At 46.2% G+C, this 27071-nt stretch overlaps 1 protein-coding gene across 2 annotated transcripts in view; it reads left to right on the top strand.

Moving 5' to 3' along the window:
• Window positions 1-27071, top strand: part of LOC147728638 (uncharacterized) — a 360759-nt gene that overhangs the window by 112611 nt on the left and 221077 nt on the right. For both annotated transcript variants that reach the window (XM_086962403.1, XM_086962402.1), the window contains exon 4: window positions 4244-4266. In XM_086962403.1, the coding sequence (XP_086818529.1) occupies window positions 4244-4266 (23 nt within the window). The remainder of the gene's footprint in view (window positions 1-4243; window positions 4267-27071) is intronic.

The raw sequence follows: 27071 nt of genomic DNA on the forward strand, positions 1-27071 counted from the left end.
TGGCCGGACGATTCAGGTTTATTTAAAGAAACTGCTGAACCAATGGTAAGTAAACGAAATAGTTATTGCTACTGGGTACTAGAAACAGTTGAGTTAATATGAACACAAGTCCCTGAAATCTCTCCCATAAGGCTCTGACTTGCATTCACTTGGGTAGTGGCTCCCTCTGAGCTTCCACTGGTAACAACACAACTCATTCCTTCAGGCGGTAAGGAGGTAGACGAGTTCACAATACCACATCTAGAAAGTCATCACTAGAATCACTATCTACGCCTGTTCCCTCAGCACTCTGTACTTTATCCTCCTTTATGTCTTTCTGAGGTTCCTTTCATTGCAGGATATAACTTATCTCCATCAATCATGTTGGTTCTCCATTTTTGTTGTTCTGCATCCCATCTAGCTTCGGCACAAGTACTCACTGCCTTTCTGACTCAACCCTGATACCTCTGTTTCTCCTTGACGTAGGCTACATGCTCCTAAGCGTTAAGGCCTCGTACTGTGTAGGTCTAAGCAGTTGTTTCATTTCGTACAATACCCGTCACAGATTTTCAATCATTCTCAAATTGAATGTGCCATAGTGTGTAAGCATCTAAGCACCTTCTTTTTCAGTGATCTTAAGCCATTGATTTTGCTAAGTGGTCTTGTGGAGCCCCACATTTATGGCCGTATAATGACATGCTGTGCTTTGTCACAGCACCTCTTCTCTAACATCTCTCCATATCAGATCTCGTATAGCCTTGAAAAATGTTATTATCCATCAATAATATCAACAATCGCAAACAGAAATGTAGTTTAACACTAGAAAATAATATCTTTACTCATAATTTTCTTTCTGCTTCAACAACCAATAGCAGCGTGACACTAAGTGACTTATCAACTCGTAACAGCGCAGCACAAACGCCAACCGTCCAATCTCAGCGCAGCACACTAGGATATATTTCTCACTCTTTGCAGCGGCATACCCTCCCTTACCATTTTCACAATGGCACTCTTTTCTCAACCCTAGGCAAGCAAAAACGCTAAGCGATTTTAACAAATAACTTTTGTCTGCTCCACTAAAGAAATCAAATTACACAAAAAATGGTCCAGAGCGATACTTTCCGATCTACTCAGATACACACTCAAGTAAAATCTCCACCAGCTAGAATCACCCAGTTCAGTGCAGCTTCTCCTTTACGTAGATAGGTTCCACCACACCAACCATATCTTACACTCACACAAAGTTGTATATCTATATCCCAATTGTGCTGCCGTTGGTACCTCTTGACTAGCACCCAAAAACTTAGCATACAAATTACATTACAGTATATTGTACACTTTATATACCTACCGGGATCTTCGGCTACTTCCTGCCCGATAACAACTGCTCAACATTAAGCGCATTCACATCTGTGCTGCAACGAAAGCATCTTCTCCTCTCATCACATAATCTCAAAAAAATACTGCAATTATAGCATGCAACCCCATTCATGCTCACTCCTCCTGTGGTACAACTCTTTTCCGAACTGCTGGAACTCCACTGATCTCTGAATCAGGACTTGGGCTTTAAACGCTAGGGTGGGTTTGGGCAAGTCTACAATTGGGTATGCTAACTCTTTGCTTCAGTAGGTAACCATCTGACAAGCTGCCATCTTGATGGTGTGCTGGACCTTGCACCAAAATCTTAGTCAATTTGTCAAAGATTTTTCCCCATTGGTCGTATGGACCTGTGTTAGTTGACGTGCAACATTGAATGGGAAAAAATATCAACAATACTTTTATACTTCTGAAGCCAATGTAACTTCCCAATAAGAACCAAGAATCTCTGAATATATTTAAAGGTTTTATTTCAGATTACCAATCAATACAGTATGTTTGCAAACAAAGCATAAGTTCAGTAAATGCAGCAAGACCATAGGAATGCTGAAATATCTCAGTAGGTTAAGGCGCAAAAGAATGACCTATCGATTTGCGATAACCACAAGTGTATCAAAACAAATTAAAGCAAACTGGTATTCCATAAAGAAACTGCCCTTCTCTCTTCTAAACCTATATAAAATATAGGGTCATCAATCAAGGGTCAATATTCCAGTTTAAGTCCAGAGAAAAAGGAAATTGGTGTATAGTATAAAGCTTCACACATGCAAGAATAGGGCAAGCATAGAGGTCTATACCTCTCACAGGCCAGATGTACATACTTTTGAGCTTGCAATTACCTAAAACCACATTTTTGCGATTTTCTTTTAGGTAATCGCAAACAGCGATGTACTACAGTGTGTTTTTCATTGCTTGCGATTCCCACTGGAATAGACCTACCCCATTAATATTCATGAGGTAGGTTGCAATATGCGACCCATTGAGAATCGCTAAAATCACAGGGATCGTGGCCTGCTGTGTCTGCAGACCACCATGTCTGTGATTGCTTTTCGATAAAGGCATGTTTTTTTAGTTTTTTTTTTAAATACAGCCAGTTTTTCTTAAAGGAAAACTTGATGAATTTTAAAAAGAAAAACAAAAGCTTTTTTTAAGAGTAGGCAATGGTACGTTTTTACAACCATTCACAAAGGGGAGGGGGTCCCTTGGGGGAAACATTCCCGTTTGCAAATGGGTAACCACCTACTTTAAGTATACCGTAAAATGCAAATGTTTTGCGACCGCATTTCGGTTGCAAAACATTCACATATACCACTGTGAGTTGGTTTCTAATTCAGTAATAGGTTACCAAATTCCAAACTAGGGTTTTTTACATTCAAAAAGTCTTATTTGTGGTCACAAATAGCCCGATTCTGTGAATCAGACCGTTTGCAAGCTCAAAAAAGCTACTTACATCTGCCCATAATTCTAAAAGGAATCTCTCCTAACTATGAGAACGTCAATTAAAAGTAACAGGAGATTCAGAAATATTCTTATCTTCCTCACACCACCAGAGACCAATCGGACCACTACTTGAGTGCATCTGCAACATGGCTTTAGGTTCATATCGTATCAAACTGAACCTGCAGTTCTTAGCCTTGAACATCTTTCCATCCTGGTACATGATGAACAGAAGGTCTCTTTTGACCGGTGTTTCTTGACGTTCACTGCCAAATTTCTCTTCAAGCCTATTTATCAATAGTCTAAAACAGACAATAAGCCTTTTTCTAGCTAACGTAAATCATGATAATGAACCAGCAAAGAAAATAGAAAACATGTTGGCAAAGCAAAATGGATTTAGACTGAGGCCTGTAGTTAGGAAACTTTAGTTAAGTGTTTAATGTGCACTTAGAATACATGGTTATACATGTGCATGTACAACTTTAGAAATAAATGCAAACCGTGAATGAAATTGCTCTAGCCACTACTCCAAGCAATAAAATCCTTCAGAGTGCAACTGATGTCCGAACCAGGTTTAAGGACCAGCATCTCAGACAGATCATAAGTAATCAGCACCTTTGTAAGTCCACCTGGCCTTGTTTCCCATAACTAAAATAGTTCTCTCTGACACTTTTTTATTTTTCAAAGACCTTGAAATCTTCAGTATAATATGCCTAAAATGTTCGTTTTGTGCAATTCTACAATTTTAGCCTCAAAACATGCAAAAAACTACAGACACAAGTGCACATCGAACAAAAACTTACATTTTGAAATATTTTTATTTATTTGCAAACAAAACATATACAGAAATCGAATTTGTATTGGAAGGTTGACGCTTTTCAAAATGTGATTTTATTTCTAGAACATAAAGCAATATGCTAGACTCTAGCATAGTGACTTTATCTTTTTTCCTCTTAATGCATCCTCTTTTTGTGTACACTAGTGCTTCAATTGAGGTCACCAGTCTTTCATACTTTTGTTTGCTCTACTTGCTCTCCCACAAATTAAGCTAAAGATATCCACTTTATTTTTAGCCTCCAATTTTAAATTCCTTCACATTTACAGAGCGTCTTTAAATGTTCAAATTTTGGGGGTGGGGTGTTGTGTGTGTGCGTGTGTGTACACGCTCTATTATTCAGCGAATGTTATTTCTCTTTCTTAGCAGTTGTGGATCCTTAAGTAGGCATGGCATAACTACAGGGGTCCACGGACCAATAGTTAAGAACCATTGTTCTATTATCTAAATTACAATGGCCCTCCGATGTTTGGAAACATTTGAAAGGATTACATTATTTATTTTGTGTATGCGCATGCCAATACTTAATTTTGTTCAGAAATAAAAGCGAATGTTTTAATTTCCTTTTTTTGCCCATATTTTGGCTAATGGTATTTTTTGTGTTTGTAATTACAGGTGGCATGTGACTTGAATAAAAGGTACAGATATTTTATCTCAAAGGTTTCTGAACATCTTTTCAAGATATATATATATATAGGTAATATGTTGCTGAGGCATTGTAAAATCTTCACTGTCTGTAAGAAATTCAAATACACAACGCTGTTCCGATTCCTTGCACGTTTTAATGGTTGTTTTTGCACAATTGTTTTATTTTTTACTGCCAGAATAGTCATGAGGTTTAATTTTTTGTTTACAGTACTTTGTTATTTTGTTATTCATTTCCAAAAACCTGGTTGAGAACCTTTCTGATGAAAGTCTGTTCCTTCTTTTTTTTAAACACTTTATTAAAGCAACTGAGGCAATCCACATTTGAAAATACCGATTACATATCAAGTATAAAATGACATCATGTACCATACAAAATATTGCAAGGAAAATACTGGTGTACTCAGCAGGATTGCCTGTTTGACCATAGATAATGATACAAGGAGTGTATTTTCTAATAAGGCAACATAAATTTACAAAGAACATAATGGATATCGCAACAAAGGAAAGCAAGATAAAAGAAACAAAAATCATATCTACAAGATTGCAAGACCAATACAGCAAGTCAGCTCGCGATGCGTCAACCACCACATCAAACAGCATCCCCAGCCCAGACACAGCAGCCCACATCCAGTACCACTCAATCCCGCCCCAGGCGGCACAGTGCAGCCCACACCTCTGGGGGTAACCATTAGGGCCGGAAGACCGACCAAGTACAATACAGTCTCCATGAATATCAGGCATGACAACCCAGGGACTACGAAGGGCAACATGTCACCAAACGACCAGAACTTAGTCTCGTGCGTCGTAGGGCACATGGGAGCCGCATTGGCGTCTATATGTGTCCAGGGTACAGCGAAGGATCCCCAGTGCACTAGCCCACCCCTGTTGGTGTGTTAGGATGAAGTGACTGAGAAGGTGTTTCCTGGGTCAGTCTCGCAATGTATTTGCGGTATGGACCCCAGATGTCACCTGGGCGGGAAGAGGTTGGGAGTTGTTCCGAATATTCCACACTATTCACATTGCAGTATGCCACACTCCGAAGCCAAGAGGCGATAGTCAGGGCGCGTCGTGAACACCAGAGCAGTGCAACCTCCCTCTTGGCCAGTAGGAAGCAAATGGACGCCAATTTATGGAGTTTGCGGGGGAAATTTGTCACATAGCTTAGCAGTGCGATTTCCGGTGTAACAGTTAACGGTAAACCCAATATGTCACCCAAAATCTTGTGTACCTCTACCCAGTAAGTGTGGAGTCTCGGGCAAGTCCAGGAGAGGTGTGCGAAGTCCGCCTGCGGGGCATTACACTTGGGCAGACATGGGGCCTATTGGCATCTATTCTGTGAGCGAGCGCTGGTGTGTGATACATCCTTCGCAGGAATTTAAAGTGTATGAGTTTGTGTCTACTATTCATGGAGACCTCCCTGGTCATAGCACAACATGCCTCCCACTGGTCGTCTGAAATCTGCATGCCCAGATCATGTTCCCAAGCAGCGCCCACCACCCCGTCCGATGATGGGAGAGAGGACAAGCACAACTTGTAAAGTTTGGACACCACGTGAACCCCTGAATCGTTTTGTATAATGAATGTAAGCGCGGGATTGTCATCAGGCCGAAGGGGGAATGTGGGAAATGCAGCCCTTAACATCGCACGAAGTCTCGTGAGAATGAAAGAATCCATAAATGTTCGGTGGGTGAAACGGGGGTCCTCTGTCATAGAGAAAGCATGACCGTCGGGGAACAAGTCACCGATCGTGAGGAGCTGGAATTTTGATAGCGTGCGACGGACCACAGATTCGCCCGTTATGGGAAGCCAGTGTGGGTTGGGTAAAGGAAGGGCAGGGGAGTACATTGTGTCTATGTGGAGTAAGCGCCTGATCTTGTCCCAAGCCCAGGCCGTCGTGGTGAGTGGGTGTATATCGTGTGGGTCCCGAGGGAGAACCTTGGGGAGGACTGCATTAAGTGACACCGGGAGCGCCGCATCAGCTTCTGGTTTCAAATGTGGAATTCTGGCATCTCGGTGGTACCAAGGGTGAGCGTATGAACATTGGGCTACCAGGTAGTAGAGATAAAAGTCCGGGACCCCAAAGCCACCCCTTTCGTATGGCAGTGTCAGTGTGCGCCAGGCTACGCGGGGGCGTTTACCCCCCCACACCAATCGCAGCAGGGCAGTGCGTAGTTGTGTGAAAAAAACCTTGGTTAGAGGGATTGGGATGTTATTGAAAAGGTACAAAAAACGGGGGAGAGTTACCATTTTAACAATGGCGATTCGGCCAGCCATAGACCGAGGGAGTCAAAGCCATCTGTCCGTGTTATCCTCCAAAAAATCCAGGGTTTGTCCATAGTTCAGGCGAATGATGGACACCGTGTCGAGATGTATGTGGATCCCAAGGTATTTGATAGAGTCTTCGCACCACTCCAATGGGAGGGAGCACGGCCATTGTGAGGTGGCGGGGGTGAGCGGAAATAGCTGTGATTTGTGCCAATTAACCTTGAGGCCCGAGTATTCACCAAATTGGGCAGTCTCCGACAATAAGGGCTGCAGGTTGGCCTCCGGAGTGCGGACATATAGGACCATATCGTCCGCATAAAGCGAGACCAATAGAGGGCCAGTGCGAAATTGGAGCCCCCTGTGGAGATGTGGAGTGGCGAACCAGAGGGTCCATCGCCAGGATGAAAAGGAGCGAGGATAAGGGGCATCCTTGTCGGGTGCCTCTGGAGAGGGTGAACCTATCAGTGATGGTGCCATTTAGGTGAATGCGAGCCGTGGGTGCAGTATACAGCAATTCCACTGTCGCTACAAACATTGCGGGCATGCCCATTCTCCGCATGACTTCCAAGAAAAAAGGCCACTCTAAAGTGTTGAATGCCTTTTCGGCATCTAAAAAAACCGCTGCCGCTGGAGTGGAGGGTTCGATCCTATGTAGGACTGAGAAAAGTGTACGAAGATTCAGGGAGGTTGATCTTTGAGGGATGAAGCCAGACTGTGCCGGTGAAACAATGGAATCCACCAGCAGTGCTAGCCGCATCGCCAGGACTTTGGCCAAAATCTTGTAGTCAAGATTAAGGAGCGACAGCGGACGGTAGGAGCTACAGACCGTGGGGTCGCGTCCCGGCTTGGGCAGCAAAACGATGACCGCTTCCCGGAGCGTGGGGGGAACAACACCGGACTCCAGAGCCTCCGCATACACTTCAAGAAGCCTGGGCACGAGCTCCTCTTTGTACTCCTGATAAAAGTCGGCTGTGAAGCAATCCAGACCTGGCGCCGCGGACCCCCTCAAGGAGTCAATGGCCTCAGCGATCAATTCCGGTGTGATCAGATGAGCCAGAAAATCTTGCATATACTTCTCTAGGTATACCATTGCAATTTCGTTAATATACAAACCCGGGTCGCGGCAATCATCTGGAAGGGCAGAAGTGTAAAGATGGCGGTAGTAGGTTAAAAAAGTATTGCAAATATCGGGGGTGGAAAGGTGAGGCCTGTCGTGTGCATCAGTAATGTCAGTGATGTATGTAGCCTGCCGCGGCGGGCGTAGCAGTTGAGCCAGTTGTCTGCCCGGCCGATCTCTCTCACCATATCGGCACGCTGTGTGGTATTTGCCCTTAAACCGCATCTCCCTGTCCGCGGTGTCCCTGAACTCCAGTAGCAGCTCGAGACGTCGAGCCTCGCGTCTCGGCGAAGGGTCAGCGAGGACTTCACTTTCAGCCGTTAATAGCTCGGCCTCAAGGCGGTCCAGAGTAGCACGGATCTCACGCAGCGCCCCAACATGCTTGGTGATGCAAACCCCCCTTATGGTGGCCTTAAACCCCTCCCACAACGTGGCCCAAGTGGTCACAGAGCCAGTGTTGATGTCAAACTAGTCCTCGATTGCAGTACGGACCTCCTCCGTAAAGACCGGGTCTGCTAAGGCTCTCCCTGGGAAACGCCATTGTCGTTCATAGCCACCCAGCCTAGGGATCGATAGTGTCAATACCACAGGGGAGTGGTCAGAAAGAGTGTGCGGAAGCGTGCGAAGATCAGTCATCCAGCCCGCTAAGCCTGGCGAAAGTAGCCAGTAGTCAAGTGTGGTGCTCGTGTTGTGGTAGCTGGAGTGATGAGTAAAAGCTGGGGTATCAGAGTGTCGTCTAGCCTCTACGTCTAGCAATGAAAAGTGTGAACAGATAGCCGCAACAGCCGCACGGGCAAGTGGTTTGCGATCTGGGGAGGGAGACGTGCTATCCCTTTTCGGGTCCATCAAGAGATTGAAATCGCCCCCCAACGCCAGTAGCTCAATGTTTGAGTGGAGCAGTGATAGGTACAGGTCGTGGAAACAGGCTGAAGAGTCAGTGTTGGGACCATAGACCCCCACGAAGGCAATCTTGTAACCATACAACACACCAGAGAGTATCGCATACCTGCCATCGACATCCACCTTACTCTCAGCGAACACAAAGGGTATCCTTTTATGTATCCGAATCGCAACCCCGCGTGCGTACCTACTGTAGGTTGCAAACACTCTATGGGTACCCCAACCCTTCGCCAAGGAAACCGTGTCAGCCTGTACCAGGTGTGTCTCCTGCAGGAAGAGGACATCTACTTTATGCCGGTCGGCATATTGTAATACCTGCTTACGCTTGCGAGTAGTGTTCAAGCCACGAACATTCCATGTCATCAATGTTAGCCTGGAAGGCCCAGACTGCAGACCTAATCCGGCCATAATGTCAGATCAAGGAACGTAAGCAATGAGTGGTCATCAAACAAGCCGATACCAAAAGTCTTGCAATCAAACAAAAACAAGAAAAAGAACCACAAAGAAAGCGCACAACCCATCCCCCACCCGCCACCCAGCCCCCCAAGAGAGGCAGAATCCAGACATTCTCTGAACAGCAGTGCAGAACACCAACAGCCGATTATTCATACTAATAGAACATATCTGCAAACTGAAAAATAACAAACCCCAAGAAGAACGAAATAAACAGGCATACGTCATAGGGTGAAGCAACGCTACCCCCGGGCGGGCAACCCAGCTGCGCGACATACGAGATAATGGTATGTAAAGTAGTCCAGCAGAGTCGGACCGTCACCCAACATAGATAAGGAGCCGTGCACCGAGCATCATCGGATGATCAGCCTAGTCCAGTTGCAGCGAACAAGTCAGCACTAGCCTGTGAGTCAGATTGAGGTGGAGAGTTAGGCCTGGAGCCGGCAGCCGAGCCCGGACCCTTTTTGTAGGCATGACAGAAGTCCTGGGCCTCGGCCGGAGATTCGAAGATGCAGAATCGGCCGTCCACATCCACTTTCAGCCGCGCCGGGTAGAGCATATTGTATTTCAAGCCAAGATTGCGAAGAGCCGCTTTGACACTAGTGAATTTCCGTCGTGCCTCTTGTACCATAAGAGTGTAGTCCGGAGAGAAGGACAATTTGCTTCCTTGCCACTGCACCTCTCCCATCTCACATGCAGCTCGGAGTGCGGCGTCACGGTCACGAAAGTTCATAATCCTGGCTATAATGGGTCGGGGCAGTTGCCCGGTGCGCGGTTTAGGCCCCAGTGATCTGTGCGCCCTCTCCACCACAAAGCCGGCCGTGAAGGTGTCTTTTCCGAACAGTTCGATGAGGAGACGTTCTACAAAAGTGTCAAACCGGCCAGTGGCAGTTGTCTCCGCAACACCAAGAATACGAATGTTATTTCTCCGGCTACGCGCTTCCAAATCCTCATTCTTGATGGCCACGTCTTTAAGAATTCTCTTGACACGGTCCAGCCGCTTCAGCGCCTTAGAGGACCCGTCCTCCATATCTGATATTCTGGACTCAGCTAAGTCGAGGCGTCGGTCGTGGGCCTGCACCGTGGACCAATGTCAGACCGCTTCTTCTCCAGGCTGTCGAAGCGCGTGTCAAGCGCCTTGAAGCCAGCACGCATTTCCCCTATCATGGCGGCCATCATGGACGCTGCATCGCCACCGTCCGGAATCCCAGCAGCGCCAGAGGCCGCACCAGGCGGGGGGTCGGAGGTGAGGAGAGATGTTTTATCGAAGCTGAGCTTTCTCTGAGAAGGATCCCTTTTTCCCATCGTCGAGGTCGTGGGAAGCAGTCGCAGTCGCAGAAGCAGCGACAATAGCTGGGGACAGGAATCCAGTAACCAGACGTGGGACCCACCTCCGAAGCCACCAGAGTGCGTGCAGACCTGGCGGTGTACTAGCACTGCAGGCAGGACCCAGGCCCAATGAGCAATGTCAGGTAAATAGCGGTCAGGCACAGCCAGTACAGAGATCCCAAAGCGGGCCCTTCACGTTTATGGGCCCTCGCCACTCCAGACGTTATCGGCCAGGGAGCAACCCTCTCATGGAGTCAGGGCTGTATGTGAGCGGATAGGCACAGAACCGTGTCGGCTATTGCACGGCGGGGCCGCCGCTGTATGGCACCGGAGACCGCCGCCGAGACCCCCCCCCCCGCAGCCGCGCACCCAACCCCCACCGGCCAGGCCCCACAGCCACCACCCGCAAGCCCGCACGGGCCCGAAATCTAGGTTCTGGTCCCGGCTCTCACCCGGGCCTAAGGCCTCTGCCCCGCGCCGGGAACCAAGTAGCCCAGAAAAACGGGAACCGCGCAGGGAGGGTGCCGTCCACGCGAGCCCAGCAGGGGAAACAGCAGGAAAAGGACACACAACCGCCAAGGCCGAGCAGCACTCACCCGGCGCTCCAGCGCAGAAGGGAAGATGGCGCAGAGGTCCGGAGGCCTAGGGTCCCCTCCGCCGTGAGCTCAGTGTCCGGTCGCTCCCGTGGTGTAGAAACCTCGCCCATGTGTTCTGGAGGGCATCAGGGGACGGCTCTGCGGTGCTGGTGGGGGAAGCAGACGCGGGTCACATCGTTTTCGCCGTCGCTGGGAGCCCGCCCGGAGGAGCTTCACGGCAGTGCGGCCATTTTGTTCGCCGCCGTGGCCACGCCCCCCAAGTCTGTTCCTTCTTGAAAAGATGCCATTGCTTTTAAAGGTTGTTGGTTTTTACACCTATTCCACTCTGTGGTTCTTATAAAGCCATTATCACCGGCAACTCACTCCCATATTGTTTTCTGCCTATTGGTCGGGTCATTAACTGCTTTTTTGTCCTTCCCACTTTTCCATGCCTGGAACAGTACCCATCCATTTTCTGGCACACATGTATTTTATCTCATAAAGAGTTGTGAAACGGTATTACAGAGCAAGTGACTCCTGCTTTGGTGGCAGACATCTTGGATAGAATCCCGGTAAATGATATTATGTAGGTCAAAGTACAGAGATATTTGCCTTTGCTGTATGGTTTAACAGTTCCTGAAAGAGCGCATACTCAATTATAATTTGGCTTCTCTTCAGTTCTCTTCTTCCTAAATTTAGCCTTTTTTTCAAAACCTTTTAATGCTTTTGTACTAGTTAAAAACACTGTGCAGTGGGTACAAATAAACCGGTTGTAACCAGGGTCCAGAATTAACTTGAATGTCATCTGTGATTGCCACTGTTCGACTATCCATGATCTGAACCCTGATAGTAATCCCTCTAAATTTCCCACACCTTGTAATATTTTTGGAGGTAGCCCTTGATGCCTTGGCACAGTAATCCATAATCTGTGTCATTACCTCATAAGCTGTACCATTAGCCAGCAATGTCTCTTTGCAATTAATATCATCGCAACCAGCAACCTTCTGCCTCTCTGTTGCCATCACTTTACCTTCATGCCTAATAGGGCTATGTTGAGTTCTGGCATGAATGGTCTACTTATAATCTATGCAAGTGTGGCATGAACCAGGGCCAAGCATTGTTGTATGACCGGGCACTCACAAACTGTGTGAAAGAAGGTGGGCCTCTATAGGCAGTAGGGATGCATTCCACCCTTCATTCTACTTAGGCTAGTTGGACTATGGCATTTCTGGGGTAGGTATTTTGATTAGAGGGGATCGCATTGATTTGCTCCTTGCTGTTGCTGTTTCTCTGCTGCAGGGATAAATACCTTTGGCTTCAGCATTCTTCATCTCTGGAGGGCGCCACTCCTGTAGGGGAAAAAACCTTTGGCTTCAGTCTTATTCATCAAAGGAGTGCGCCATTGCCGGTGCTCAGGGGTGAGCCCCTTTGGCTCTGCGTTGTACCTGGTTGTTGCACTGTGAGAAGGTACTGCTTCACATTACCACAGCATACTGCATTACCTACCCGGCAACTCCACCTCCTTCATTTATCTCCTGGGGGCATGCATTGCTCACATTGCTGCTGCTGATCCGGATTTCATTTGTCGTCAAGCACCTAGTTCAGCTCGGACGTTTCTTTGCTGGTCACTGCTCCTGTATTGTTGGGGGTGGGGGTGGTAGCCCTTCCCATTCTCGCCTTTGCCAGCTCATTAGCTGCTCTACATTACAGCATGCATGAGCAAGGGTCCTATTTAATGGACAATCACTGCTAATTTGTGCTCCTCCTTTACAAATGCAAAAAGAACAATTGATACACAGAATGCAGAACAATGTCCTATATTCACCCCAGTACAAAGATCGAGGCCCAAATCCATCGTTTTTTTGCTCCCCATGCCATTCAAGTTTGAACCCAGAGATATGTAAATCAGTCTTTACCCTGCGCCCAATGGGAACAACCCAGCCCGAACTGCCAGGCCAGGTCCTCCCTGGACTGGAACCAAGCATCCTAGTACCAGTTTCGGGGTTTCACCTCTCATCAGCCAGGATCCAGACGTGGGTCCCTTGCTCACTTTGCCACTGGATTCAAGATAGCCTGGCTGATAAGGGGTGTTACCCTGAAACCGGTCCCACAATTATTGTTTCCGGTTCAGGGAAGACCTGGCTTGGCAGATTGGGCTGGACTGTTCCCATGAGGCACAGGGTCAAGACTGATTTGCATATATCTGGGTCTGAACTGAAGTGGCAAAGTGAGCTAAAGAACATGATGGATTCAACCCACAGCTATGACTTGGTGAGTGTCTGAAAAGTTTCAAAGCTATGTCCATCATCTCCTTGTGTTTGTTTTGCTTGCCCTAAATTGGAAGCGTATGCCCAGACATGGGTCCCTTGCTCACTTTGCCACTGGATTCAAGCTAGCATTGCTGATGAGTGGTGGTACCCCGAAACCGATCCCAGGATGCTTGTTTCCGGTTCAGGGAAAACCTGGCTTGGCAGTTCGGGCTAGACTGTTCCCATGAGGCACAGGGTCAAGACTTATTTGCATATATCTGGGTCTGAACTGAAGTGGCAAAGTGAGCTAAAGAACGAGGATGGATTCAACCCATATCTGTGACTGGGGCCGAGTGTCTGAAAAGCTTCAGCTCTTCGTCCATCATCTCCTTGTGTTTGCTTCCTTTACAAATGGGCAAGCTCAAAGCCAGTGAAACCCTACCTAGGAAACAAAAGTAGAGCTATAAGAAGGCCACTAATGACTTAGAGGCTGACTCCCATCCTATTACAACGCTTGAAGGCATTGACGGGGGGATTGGACCTATATTTACAAACAAGAGGAGGGATAAACCGGTTGCTACTAACAAGGGCTTAGCTGAAACAGAGATTGCAATGTCTGAGACATTGTCTGAGTCTATGTACACCATTTCCGCTCACTTCAATTGTAAGGGGACTATGCCTTTGATTGTAGAGCCTTCCATTGTATGTGCTAATAAGTATGCTGTTCTGGCTGATAGGCACCTGTGTTCTGCTCAGGGGGAGGGGAAAACACTGAGCAATTAATGGTGTATCTTGTGAAGGCTTTCTGCAGCACTATGGCTTCTGATGCAGGGTTTGAATATTCTTCACACGGCTGAGTTGATTAAACACCTGCAGAAAGAGGTATATGTGTTTAAACAACAGATCGCTGCCATGTCTGATGAGGGTGGGAAGTTGCTGGGAAGGCCCGCGTCCTAGGAGTTCACCTTATGTAGCTGCTGGAGCTTATACGACCCTAATTGATATCCAAAACGGACGTAAATGTAGAAGTGATAAAAGAGGGCACCTTCAGATGCCCTGGAGAATAGGAGTGAACTCCTTGGCCCCAAATCTATCTCCCCCAAAAAGTCAGCACAGAACACCCCTCCCCTTCTCTAGCAAGACTGGGGCTCTGAGAAAGCACCTTGGCCGACCTGTCCCATGCGCAGTGCTCTGTGGTTAGTCTTTTTCCCATTGGGACTTAGAACTAATATTAACTGAGGGAGAGGGCCATAGAGCCAGACAGTGAGATCAAGCAGGATCTTTATGACTAAAGTTCCGAAATTGAGCCAGGGGCTGGAGTGGATATGGATACACTAATAAATATATGTACATATTATGTAAGAACTGTACGCCAGTGTCATTCTTTAATCAGTACAGACATTCTATATGCCAAAAGGCTGCATGACCTATCAGCAAATGAGGGTGCGTTTGATTACATCAAGCTCTGTTTGAAACTCAGCCAGATGGTAGAAGGGCTTGTGGGGCTGGAATCGCGCAAACACCCTCCGTCTGCTTCTCAAATTCACTACAAACATAACCCTCTGGACCCCCTAAAGTCCCAACTTATCACCTGACCTCCATCCCCTCCCGATGACCTGGGTCTGTCAATAGTGGATTGACTTAGTAGTAGCCGTCAGCATCATCTGACGATTAGAGAGGAACCCCCTGGTACTGTTATATACCGATATTTGAATGTGTCACACAAAGGTGGTACCTCCACCAATATTGACCTACCTTTAACATTGTGCGCTGTGATAGCTGGAAGTCCTCTGAGTGTTTCGGATAATATAAATATTCTGTGCTGGAATGTGGCAGTGTTAAGACCCAACTAGATGACTCCAATAGGGGCTTGTTTATAGATCAGTTTGATATGTGCCTGCTTCAATACAATTGGTCCCTTAAACCTGTCTTTAGAGCAGGTTGTGTCAGTGTTTTGTTCCAGGTAGCTATAATAAGAAAGGACACCCTTCTAGAGGCTTTTGCTTTGGATATGTACTATGCTCAATGCTTAGGCTATGGGCATGCACTGGGTACACAAAATCTGATTTGCAAGAACTTCCCACTTTTAATCAGCACGAGCAATCCAATAGGATTGACTAAATACTAATCACCCATTGTTTGTGGTGTTTGTTAATTGACATTTGACATGCAGGTGGTTCCTAGAACAGATAGGGATCATATTGCTATGCACTGCATACTGTCTAAACCATTTAACTACTCGAACAGTGTTTCTCTTTCACTTTTTATTGCTTTGTCTCCATTGCGTAGACTAAAATGGCCTTTGGTAGAATCAGATCTAGAACACAGCACTACTATGGATAAAACCCTCCTATATGCCCTGCGAAATCTTGATATACCATGGTCCCAGCAAAATAGAACTCTGCAATTTAATCCGTACATGTAAATATTTTCTATTTTATAGGCCAATGCTTTCGTGGTAAGCCATATCTGGGACCAATCTCACGTAAAACTGGCAAGTTATGGTACAGTAAGGGTTGTAGACAGGCTGGAAACGCACTACGCCTTGCCATTGAAGGTGGCATCACAAATGACATCAGACAAAAGAGGAAAATGCATAAGCAGGTCCAGGTAACGGCAGGAAGGAAACCCCCAACTAGAAAGATTTATTTGAGGAAGTTAGGGCCAGGAATGATAGTTCTGGAGGATTGTAGCCACAGTGGGCGAAAGTGGGCAGTTCTATTTAACAAGTAGAATTGACTCTGACTCCTGGTTTAAGCATTCGACTTATATGGTTCTCCCTTGGCACATGAGGAGGCGGTAAGCTCACTGGAGGTCAATGACTCTTCCCCCTGTCTTACTTTTGATGTAACAGAAACCAAAGATACTATCAATTGCATTGCCCTTGCTAAAGCTGCTGGATTTAGACAAGTGAGCCAGCTATACGAACAAATTGTCCAATGCAATTTTGGAGGGGGCTGAAATTCCCGCTAGCTGGAGTGCAACTGAAATAGTCCCCCTCTATAAAATGGGCTCCAGGACCTCCCCCTTATTATAGGCCGATAAACCTTATTAATGTGACCCAGAAGGTCTTCTGCAGGCAGGTCTTAGACGGACTTGATGTCTGGATATATAAACATAAAGTTCTGTCTCATTTTCAAGCTGGTTTTAGAAGAGATGTGAGAAACATTGATCAGGTTTTCAGATTTCTTGCCATCTACTGGAAGGCGGTCATCCTTAGAAGTCACATATTTATTTAGTGTTTGTGGACATGAAGCCTTCATTTGACTTAGTCCCATGACAAAAATGATGGGAAACATTGAAGGCAAACAAAGTCCCTCATGATCTGCTGAGTATCCTTGTGCTCTTTTACCAGGATGCTTGTGCCCAGGTTTGCTGAGTGCCTCAGGGGGAACTGGCGGAACATATTCAGGACTTAAAAAATCATAACAATGTTACCAAACCTGCAGGTCTAGTAACTTTTATAATCTACTCGACCTAACTATAATGTACTTGGCCCGTGAACTGTTCTCAACGTGATTGTCACACAGTTCACATTACTAACTCCTCTATCTTCAGTCACAGAAACAAGAGTAAAAGTAGGAAAACAAACTGACTTTTGACCTCTGTCTCTGAAAGCTGTGCAAATGTCACAAGTTAACAAGATATGCTTGCTCACAAAGTGACTGAGCAATATAACACCTGGTTTCAGCTCGCCAGAAAGTGATAGAAGGCCCTAAAAATAGGTCTCCCTGATTAAATCTGGCTCGCTATGTTGATTGGATTTTTCGAGCCCTGGTATTGGTGTCTATAAAGGCCTACAGCAAGGATGTGTATTAACCCCTACCTTGTTTTCCTTATATCTTAACAATGTGGTAGTTTATCTGGATGTGTATGGCAACAATGCCCCAAGGGTTGCAGGTACAAAAATCCAGCTGTTTTTATTTGCAGGTGATACCTTGCTAATTCCTAAAACACCAGTCGTTCTGCAGACCCTAGTTGATCGGTTTGCTTTTTTTTGTGACATCGCTGGACTGATAATCACACACAAACGAAATGTCTGAATATTAATCCATACAGGTCGTTTAGGGGCTCCATTTCCCTTGAGGGAAATAATCTTTATAGGGTTTCCTCCTTTGACTACCTTGGGATAAGGTTAACCCAGTCTGATGGCTACCCTAAGTCTAGAAAAGCAGTTTAAACTTAATTCACCATGCATCTGGCATCTTGAGGCTGTTTTGCGCTTCAAAGGCGAGACCTATTTCACCAGCTTTAAAGGTTTACAGGGCCAAGCCTGCAGGTAGTACACTTTACGGGCCTGAACTATGGGGTATATTTGGTCTGGCATAGTAGCGGAGAACAATTGCTTACGATGCCTGCTGTCCCTCCCGAAAAGCGCACCTCTGCTCCCCCTAAGATGGGACATGGGTATTCATTCCATTTTTTCCTGAGAACAGCTACGCCCTCTTTTGTTCTGGCATAGGCTTAAGTACACCCAAGCTCTTGCTACTTCTTTTAATGCACTTAAGGAAATAGTCGTAGAAGATACAAGCTATAGAATAAAGTGAGTTTGCTATGTTAAGAGCATGCTGGCCCAATTAGCCTTAGAAGCCTTCTGGCATGATTGTGAGGGTTGCCCGCCTCTTTATAAACAGACACTTAAGGTTGTCTATTGGGCTCATGTGGGGTCTTGAGTTCAGCAGCGGTTTTGTGATGTCGCTTACTACAGAATTTTTCGATTTTAAACTACATAGGCAGTTTGAACGCTTCCTAGTTTTTATCCCACTCCAGGCTGCTAGACTCCTGTATATTAAATTCTGCCATTGCACTCTACCGCTCCAGAGCATAGTGTGCTGTTGTGCGGACTCTATTCCACTTCTTTTTCTTCTGCCCTGGGAATGCCTGATTAAGAAATGCTGTGCTCCTCCTGATCTGCAGATTATCCATTATTAGGGGTGTCTTTCACAGATTCACATGCCTGAATCATTCCCCGTCGTCGGGATGGGGAGTCCCCGGTACATAAAGAAAGTCATGTTCTAAACGACATATAGAGAAATAGGCCAATGGGCCTCAACTTAGTAACATAGCCATGTCCTTTTGTAGAAAGGACTGAACTCTAGAAAAGAGCCAATCCGCTATCACCTCCCTCTCGAACACTCCTGGCAGGAGCCTCAGTCCCTCAGATTTTCTACCGCACGCCGTGCTAAGGGAGTCTCTTCTGAGCTCTGCTCAGATTTCTCTTCAACTTTTGGATTTCTACTGTATTCTCTTCAGGAAGCTGTTCCCCTTTTTGCACCATCACAGACATGGAGAAAAAAGGCCTTTTTAGAGCTTGCGCTACTTGCTCTAAAAGGAGGCATTATGTGAATGACCCTCATAAGATGGCATTTATTGCCTGTATCCGGACCACAAGTTCTAGGTAAGAAAGCATAAGGGTCTGTGAGGGTCGTCTTTTTACCTCGTTCTGGAAGCTAAAATCTAGAACAGATCCAGTCTCTAGTATGGCAGTGATGAGGCCTCATCTGCTGCGTTTTTTCTTGAAGATCTGAGAAGGAATACTATCTCACCCTGCTTCTTGTCAGCAGCGCACTCAAAACGCCTTCAAAAGACCTTCCATGGGTCTGACAGGCGCAGTCCAACTGAATCTCCTCACTGAGGTGTAAAGGAGAGAAAGCGACTTACAAAGGACATACCTCAAAAAGCCTCTAAAAAGACCTCCCGGGGATCTGACAGACGCAGTCCACTTAAAATCTCCTCACAGAGGTGTAAAGGAGAGAAAGGGACTTATAACAGAAGAAACTGGTGTGAGGGAGTCTAGCTAAAACCTCCTCTGTTCCTTGTGAGGAACAACAGACGAAAAAAGGTCTCCATCGTCGACGAGGATGACAACGTTGACGACGATGGCAGTGTAGAAGACGACCGCCTCGACGACGATAGCGAAGACGACGATGGCAGTGTCGACTACAATGGCAGTGTCGACAATGGCAGTGTCGACGATGGCAGTGTCGACGACGATGACATGTCGACGACGATGGCAGTGTCGACGACGACAGCGTAGATGACGATGGCAGTGTCGACGACGACAGCGTAGATGACGATGGCAGTGTTGACGACGATGGCAGTGTCGACGACGACAGCAACGACGACGATGGCAGTGTCGACGACGATGGCTGTGTCGACAGCGTCCACGACAATGGCAGTGTCGACGGCGTCGACTACTATGGCAGTGTCCGATGACGGTGTCGACGACGATGGCAGTGTCGACGACGACCGCGTCGACGACTATGGCAGTGTCGATGACGACAGCGTCCACGACGATGGCAGTGTTGACAACAGCGTCCACGACGACTGCAGCGTCAACGACGATATCTACATCCACCTTTAAATTTACAGCCAGATCCAGTCATCTTGTCACATCCTCAGTCTACTGATGAGGATGAGGAGGAAGACAAACCTGAAGGAGAGCTTCAATGTAACCATGATGAATGAGATAACCATGTCATTCCCTGCCCTGCTTCTCCAGTGCTGGCACAGGCAGACTCTCCTCCTGGAGACATCGGGGGGTTCCATAATGTCGTTGAGAGGACAGCTCAACGTTTCCAAATTCCCATGGTCTCTCTTCAGCAGGACTGCTTCTTATATGATTTTAAAGAGGCCCTCAAAAATGCGGACAAGGTGTTAGGCTGATGCAAAACCCTTCCTCAGTATCTCCGGTATTGCCTCGCTTGGACAAAAAGTATAGGGCGCCGGATACTGCGCCAGCTTGTTTAATAGGACATCCCAAAACGGACTCAGTAGTTAAGCAGGCGGCTCAGAAGAAGTACAAAAATCCTTCTGCCCCATTGACTTCTCTACCAGATACAGAAGGCTGAAAGCTAGACAATATTGGAAAGCGTTTCTCAACCATGTCTGCTATGACAGTAAAGTCGTCCAATGCCTTAGCGCTTTTGGGACTTTACAACAGACAGTTAAGGGCTGCCTTGCCCGAGGAATCGAAGGAGATGGTGAAGAAAATATTACTTGAAGGAGAGCGCTCAGCGTCGGAAATTATAGACTGTGCGATGGATATCGCAATGACTGGATTTTGCCAACTTGCCGGAGCAGCAGTATTAAGGAGGCCGGGTTGGTTGAAGGCTATTTATTTTCGTCCCAAAATACAAACAAACAACTTGGATATGCCTTATGATGGCCAATTTCTCTTCAGACCTCAGATTGATGAGGCGTTACACAGTATAAAGAAGGACACGCGCACGGCCAGATCATTGGGTACCCTCCAATACAAAAGTCCGTCCTTTCGCGGATCAAGGGGTAGAGGGCAGTCCTCTGATAAAGGGGATAGTCGATATCGGTTATCTTACTCATCAAGGCAGCAACACCAGCCACAGTTAGAACGCACCTGGAGACGCGATTATTCCGATTCAGCCAGACAGTCCTATCTGGCCGCGCGAAAGGACTACAAAGCTACCATCAGACTAGCTAAAATGGAACACTTCTCCAACAGGATCTCTTCGGCGGTCGACAAATCTAAGGAGGTGTTCAGAGTCTTGAACGAACTTACTACAGATGACAGAACCCTCCCAGCCCAGACCCCCACTCAAGAGACTTGTGACACCCTCAACTCTTTCTTCTTGGAAAAAATCTCAAAAATCAAAAAGTCCATCCTTCCTCCTCCTCAGTCACACCCACCGGATACTCCCCCTAACAACCCCTCGACCCTCACCACTTTCCCCGCTCTAGACCTCATCTCCTTAGCGGAACTCGCCACCCGCGTGAAATCTGGCTCTCCGAACGACCGCTGCCCGCCATCTGTCCTGCGGAGTATATGCCTCAATCTGCCAGATTGTATTCTACCTCTACTTAACGGGTCACTCAGCAGCGGCATCGTTCCTACTTCTTTTAAGGAGGCCATCCTTGTGCCCCTCCTTAAAAAACCCGGCGCTGACCCCGCGGAACCGTCGAATTACCGCTCCATTTCCCTCCTCCCGTACTTCTCAAAACTAATGGAGGCCCACGTCACCCCGTGCCTGTCAAACTTTATTGAATCTTCCTGTCATCTTGAGCCTAATCAGGCCGGCTTCAGACCTGCCCACTCTACTGTGGCCGTCATCCTGGCAGTTCTGGACACACTCAGGAGCAACGCGGACGCTGGGTCCGCCCAAGCCCTCGTTCTCCTGGACTTGTCTGCTGCGTTCGACACGGTGGACCACAACATCTTTCTCCACCGTGTCGAGCAGGCAGGCATCCAGGGTACCGCTCTTGAGTGGGTCAAGTCCTTCCTCACTGGAAGAACACAGGCGGTCTGCCTGGGACCCTACACTGTAAAAAAATCTCCCACGTCCTGCGGAGTCTCTCAGGGCTCCTCCCTCTCGCCACTCCTATTTAATCTATACCTCCGGCCACTGATCTATTCTCTTCAGAAATGGGACATCATCGTCTATAACTACGCCGACGATTTACAGATCATCCTCTCACTCAACTCACCACACGCCATTAATACGTTCCACGCAGTCATGATCCACATCCAACTCTGGATGAACCAGAACCAATTGAAACTAAACCCCGGGAAAACTGAGCTCCTTCTCCCTGGACTCAGTCACGCTCACTGGGGCCCGCAGTTCTGGCCTCCGGAGCTAGGCTCTCCCCCAGTCCCGGCAAAAGCAGTAAAGAGCCTGGGAGTGATCATTGACGCCGAACTCTCCCTCAGAGCCCAAGTGGGAGCGGTAGTCTCATCCAGCATGTACCAGCTTCGGAAGATCCGTAAAGTCCGCCACTTACTTCCCCCTGCTGCACTTACCCAAGCTGTCATCTCACTTGTGCTCTCCTGTTTGGACTTTTCTAATTCCATTTACTACGGTCTACCACAATTCCTGTTACACCGCCTCCAAGTTGTTCAGAACCAGGCGGCCCGCTTAATTCATAAAACTCCCAGATGGCAATCGGCCAAACCTCTACTTATTAGGTTCGCCTATTCAAGTCCCTACTCGGGATGATGTCATCATGTATCCTACTTTTTCCTCACTGCCGCCTGAAGATGCGTCCTCTCCAAGAGGCGCTCTCGGCACAATGGGTTCAATGCACAGGGCCATTCGCCGATTTCATAAAGATGACTTCTCAAATTGTCAAGGCTCTGCAATGGTGGACGTCTATTCAAAGTCCTTCTCAAGGCTTGCCCTTCTTCCAGCAGACGCCTCACTGAGAGGCTGGGGCGCTTTCCTCCAAGAACTGCAGATCAGCAGAAAGTGGTCCCTCTCCAAAAGAGGGCTTCATATAAATCTCCTCGAACTGCGGGCAGTCTTCCTCGCCTTTCAAGCCTTTCTCCCAAGAATCGAGAATTCTCTAGTGCTCGTACGTACGAACAATACCATGACGATGCGCTATCTCAACAAACAGGGAGGGTCTCGCTCTCTGACACTCTCTCGCGAATCGCAGAAAATCTGGAACTGGTTGATCCTGCACAATATCTCCCTTCTAGTGCAATATATCCCAGGCACGGACAACGATCTAGCCGATTCACTAAGCAGACAACAAACAACGTCCCACGAGGGGGAACTGGAAAGGGAGACCCTCAACCAAGTATTCTCTCAATGGGATACTCCTCTAATCAACCTATTCGCCACAAAGGACAACGCCAAATGCCAACACTACGCAAGCTGGCATCCCCAAAAAAGGATCTCAAGGGAATACATTTTCGATCATATGGTGCAACGTCTTTGCGTACGCCTTTCTGCCATTTCCAATGATTCCCAGAGTCCTCAGGAAATTGAAAGTGGAGCCCTGTACGCTCATTCTAATAGCCCCAACTTGGCCACGCCAACATTGGTTCACAGAACTCCACCGTCTTTCTCTGGAACCGCCAATGCGGCTCAAGCAGTTTTCATCCCTTCTCACGATGAATGAGCAAGTCCAGCATCCGAATCTGGCATCACTCAGATTATCTGCTTGGCTCCTGAGTTCAAGGAACTTCAGAATTTAGAAATGACACCAGATTGTAGAGCCATTCTGGCTCGAGCAAGGGCGGACAGCACCAATAAGACATACTCTTTAAAATGAAAGAGGTTTTGCATTTGGTGTAAGGCTCAGAAGATACATCCCTTTTCTTCTTCTCCAGAACATATACTGCCTTACCTTCTCCATCTGGCAAATTCAGGCCTGGCTCATGCCTCTATCAGAGTCCACTTGGCGGCGATATACCGTTACAGGAGAACTACTACAGGTCCTTCTCTCTGGTCTCACAGATTGATCAATCAGTTTCTTAAAGGTCTCTTCAGGATTTTTCCACCTGTGAAGACTTTACCACCTGCCTGGCAACTTAACACAGTCCTTAATCAACTCATGAAACATCACTTTAAACCGGTACACAGGGCTGATATGAACTGCCTCTCTTGGAAGACAGCACTCCTTTTCGCACTTACTTCGGCAAGACGAGTAAGTGAGCGCCAGGCCTTCTCAATTCAAGAACCTTTTCTACAATTCAAGCAAGACAGGGTAATATTGCGAACAAATCAAAAATTTGTACCAAAAGTCCAGTCGGACTTCCATCTCAACAAGCCTATTGTCTTGCGGTCTTTCTTTCCGAATCCCCAGACTGCAGCAGAAAGAACGTTACATTCTCTGGACCTTAAACGCTGTCTGAGATTTTACATTGAGAAGACAAAATCCTTCCGTAAATCCAACCAGTTTTTCATGGCTTATAGCAGACCCAGGAAGGGTCTTCCACTCACTAAGCAAAATATTTCTCGCTGGATATCTGCAGCTATTGCATTCTGCCACGATCAGGCAGGGCAACCCCTGCATTCTAAAGTTTGAGCCCACTCTACCAGAGCGATTTCTACATCCATGGCGCTGTTTGCAGGAGTGCCTATCATAGACATTTGCAGAGCAGCAACATGGAAGTCGCCACATACCTTCACCAGGCATTACTGTCTGGATACAAAACTCATGAAAGATGCTACAGTGGGACAAGCAGTGCTTCGCCATCTGTTTCAATAAAGATGAGCCTTCTTATCATCCCACCATCCTTTTTTCATGTACGCACATTTCTTGATTGTATTATTTGATGGTATTTCTTCTTACAATGGAATGTTTCTATTGGTCACTTGATATGGTATTATCTACTGACTTGTATATTCTAAACCATCCGAAAAAGTGCTTATCATTGCTTGGTACTCTGATTCAGGCATGTGAATCTATGAAAGACACCCCTAATACTGGATAAGAAATGCGTTACTTACCTGTAACTGCAGTTATCCAGTATTGGTGTCTTTCATAGATTCACATGCAACCCTCCCACCTCCCCTGTAAGGACTCATCTAATTCTCTTAGTGTTGCACTTGTTTAGCACGATGCTTCTGAAAATCTGAGGGACTGAGGCTCCTGCCAGGAGGGTTCTAGAGGGAGGTGATAGCTGATTGGCTCTTCTCTAGAGTTCAGTCCTTTCTACAAAAGGACATGGATATGTTAGTAAGGTGAGGTCCATGGGCCTATTTCTCTATATTTCGTATAGGACATTACTTTCTTTATGTACCGGGGACTCCCATCCCGACGACGGGGAATGATTCAGGCATGTGAGTTTATGAAAGACACCAATACTGGATAACTGAAGTTACAGATAAGTAACGCATTTCTTACTGGGGATCAGGCAGTGCACAACTACACTTAGGGTGTTGTGCGTTGACACCAAAGAATCTATTGTTTGTGATGTGCCACATACCTGCACTGGAGCTGGAGTATTGGAGCCAGAGCGCTGGGGTAACAGCAGCCTCATGATCAATGGGGGATTGCAAATTTATTTTGATAACTTCTCTGTGAATTTTGTACAATTGTGACTTCTTTCCAATGGCCACTTGTCCTTCCTCTTTATGTATCTTATGATTTTAATGTTTTTACCTACTTTTTTTAATGTATCGTAGATGTTGTTCCTTACCATTTTATGGATTTTATCTCTTTATTTTTTTTGTAACTTTTGAACTGTGTTTGCTTTGCACTTGTATTGGTTATTCAACCAAATAAAGTATTATGATTCAGGACCCTGGGGGCCATCTTTGATTCTGCCGAATCTGCATCCTCTAAGAGACCCACATCCTGCTGTCAGCTGTCACATGGGTGTGTAAGAGGTGCTGGGGTGTTTGCCACTAATATCCGAACCAAGATTGTGATTTTAGATTCCAGAGGGCTGAAGTCGGGGGAGGGTCACTGTGCTGTTCGTTGGTGTGTGTTAGCTGCTGGTAATGATAGAACTGCGATTTGTGTAAATTGCAAGCTTCCATTAACTAAGTAAATGATCTAATATGATCTCCCGCTCAAATTTGGCTATAAGGTCCCTGGTGCGGAAATCATTTAGGCCCCAAAGTATGTATAAGCCAAGCATAACATCATAGCAGTGTCCTGAGGTCAACACCTCCTTCCATCTAATCCATCGGAGAGCCTGGATCAAGCAGGACGGCATTGTTGTAGTGTAGGCTCTTTTATGTATACACCTCTTATGGGAAGGGTGTCCTGCAATGGTGTTCATTACCGAATTGCAGTGTCCTTTGTCTGTAGTTTTGATAATAATCATCCCTATAGATTAAGGCTCCATCTCCTGTGCCCAATGCAAAATAGATTTTCTACCACTCTTCTCACTAACGTCTGTATTGCTCCTTAAAAGCCTTCAAAAGTTCTGCATGCTCTTCCATATCGTTCCCTACTAAGGATATGACCTTCAGTGGAGGAAAGAACATGGGAGATGTATTTTCTGATCCTCAAATCTTAATGCTTTGTATTTTACGGAATTTTTTACATTAAGAATTGTCTGACCAATGATTTGTCTATCTCACAAGCTCTGATGGTTAATTTTAATCTTAAGAGAAACCAGTGATACTAGATTTCCTTAGACATCCTACTCGAGCAGAGGGAACAGATGCTAATGGCTTCTATTAGCTTCCATACCCAAGATCTACACAATCATTGCATCTATTCTCTTTATTGGAGCCAATTCCTGGAAAACTGTTTTGTCTGCCAGGGTTTTCACCATTGCAACTCTAAAATATAGGTGTTTATGCCTTTTGAGTTTGTCCCTTCCATTATTACTGTGCTCACTGTCTTAAAAGTACTGTAGACTCAAACTAGGATGCTCTCTTATTGTAATGGAAATAAAGCTGTAAAATTGTGTTTCCACCTTTGCCATTAAAAGGTTTAATCAAATTCCTCATTGACTCTTCAGCTATGGATGTATCAAATGAATCTTTATTCGGATGCAATCACAACCATAAAAGATAAAATCATTTATACAAAATACATTCATTACGAGTTTATAAATAGTTAAACCTAAAACTCTGATTATATCCAATTAAAAACCGTGATGAGAAATTATTCTACACAATAATCAAATCAAGTCTTGATTGCCTAAACCTATAGGCGGCCCGCAGGAAGTTTGTTACTGCAAAAAGAGTATACTAGTTAGGCAAAAGCTGCAAGTACATAAGCGCCACTCGTGATTGCCTAAAATTCTGGGATTTCTAAAGGGGGCGAAGAAACTGCCTCCTAGAGTAGCTAAAATTTTCACATAAATGCAAAATGTAGGGTATCCTGTGGAGACATATATTCGAAACCACAAGGCGCTCTCAGGTTTGAGTGGATATACCCAGACAGGGTAGTCAACAGGTGGGGGAGCTGATTAAACCTAAATCGAGCCACCAGAAACCTGTCACTTGCGCTTATAATTCTTCATTCTCTGTATTGATTTCAGCAACACACAACCCCTGACTGTGGGTTTCAAGAACTCAATGTTTTTGCGGTGACCAGAGGCGTGCTTAAAAAACAAACCCTTTACTGTATTGAGCTCTTGATGACTCAGTCATGTTTGAAGAAAATGTCAGCCCTGCCTAACCTGGTAAGAGACTCCTACAGACAAAATCCAAGGAATTATGAGCGCATAATCTAATGACAAA

The sequence above is a fragment of the Lissotriton vulgaris genome, chromosome 3_1 (assembly GCF_964263255.1).
Source record: "Lissotriton vulgaris chromosome 3_1, aLisVul1.2, whole genome shotgun sequence".
Classification (NCBI taxonomy): Eukaryota; Metazoa; Chordata; class Amphibia; order Caudata; family Salamandridae; genus Lissotriton; species Lissotriton vulgaris.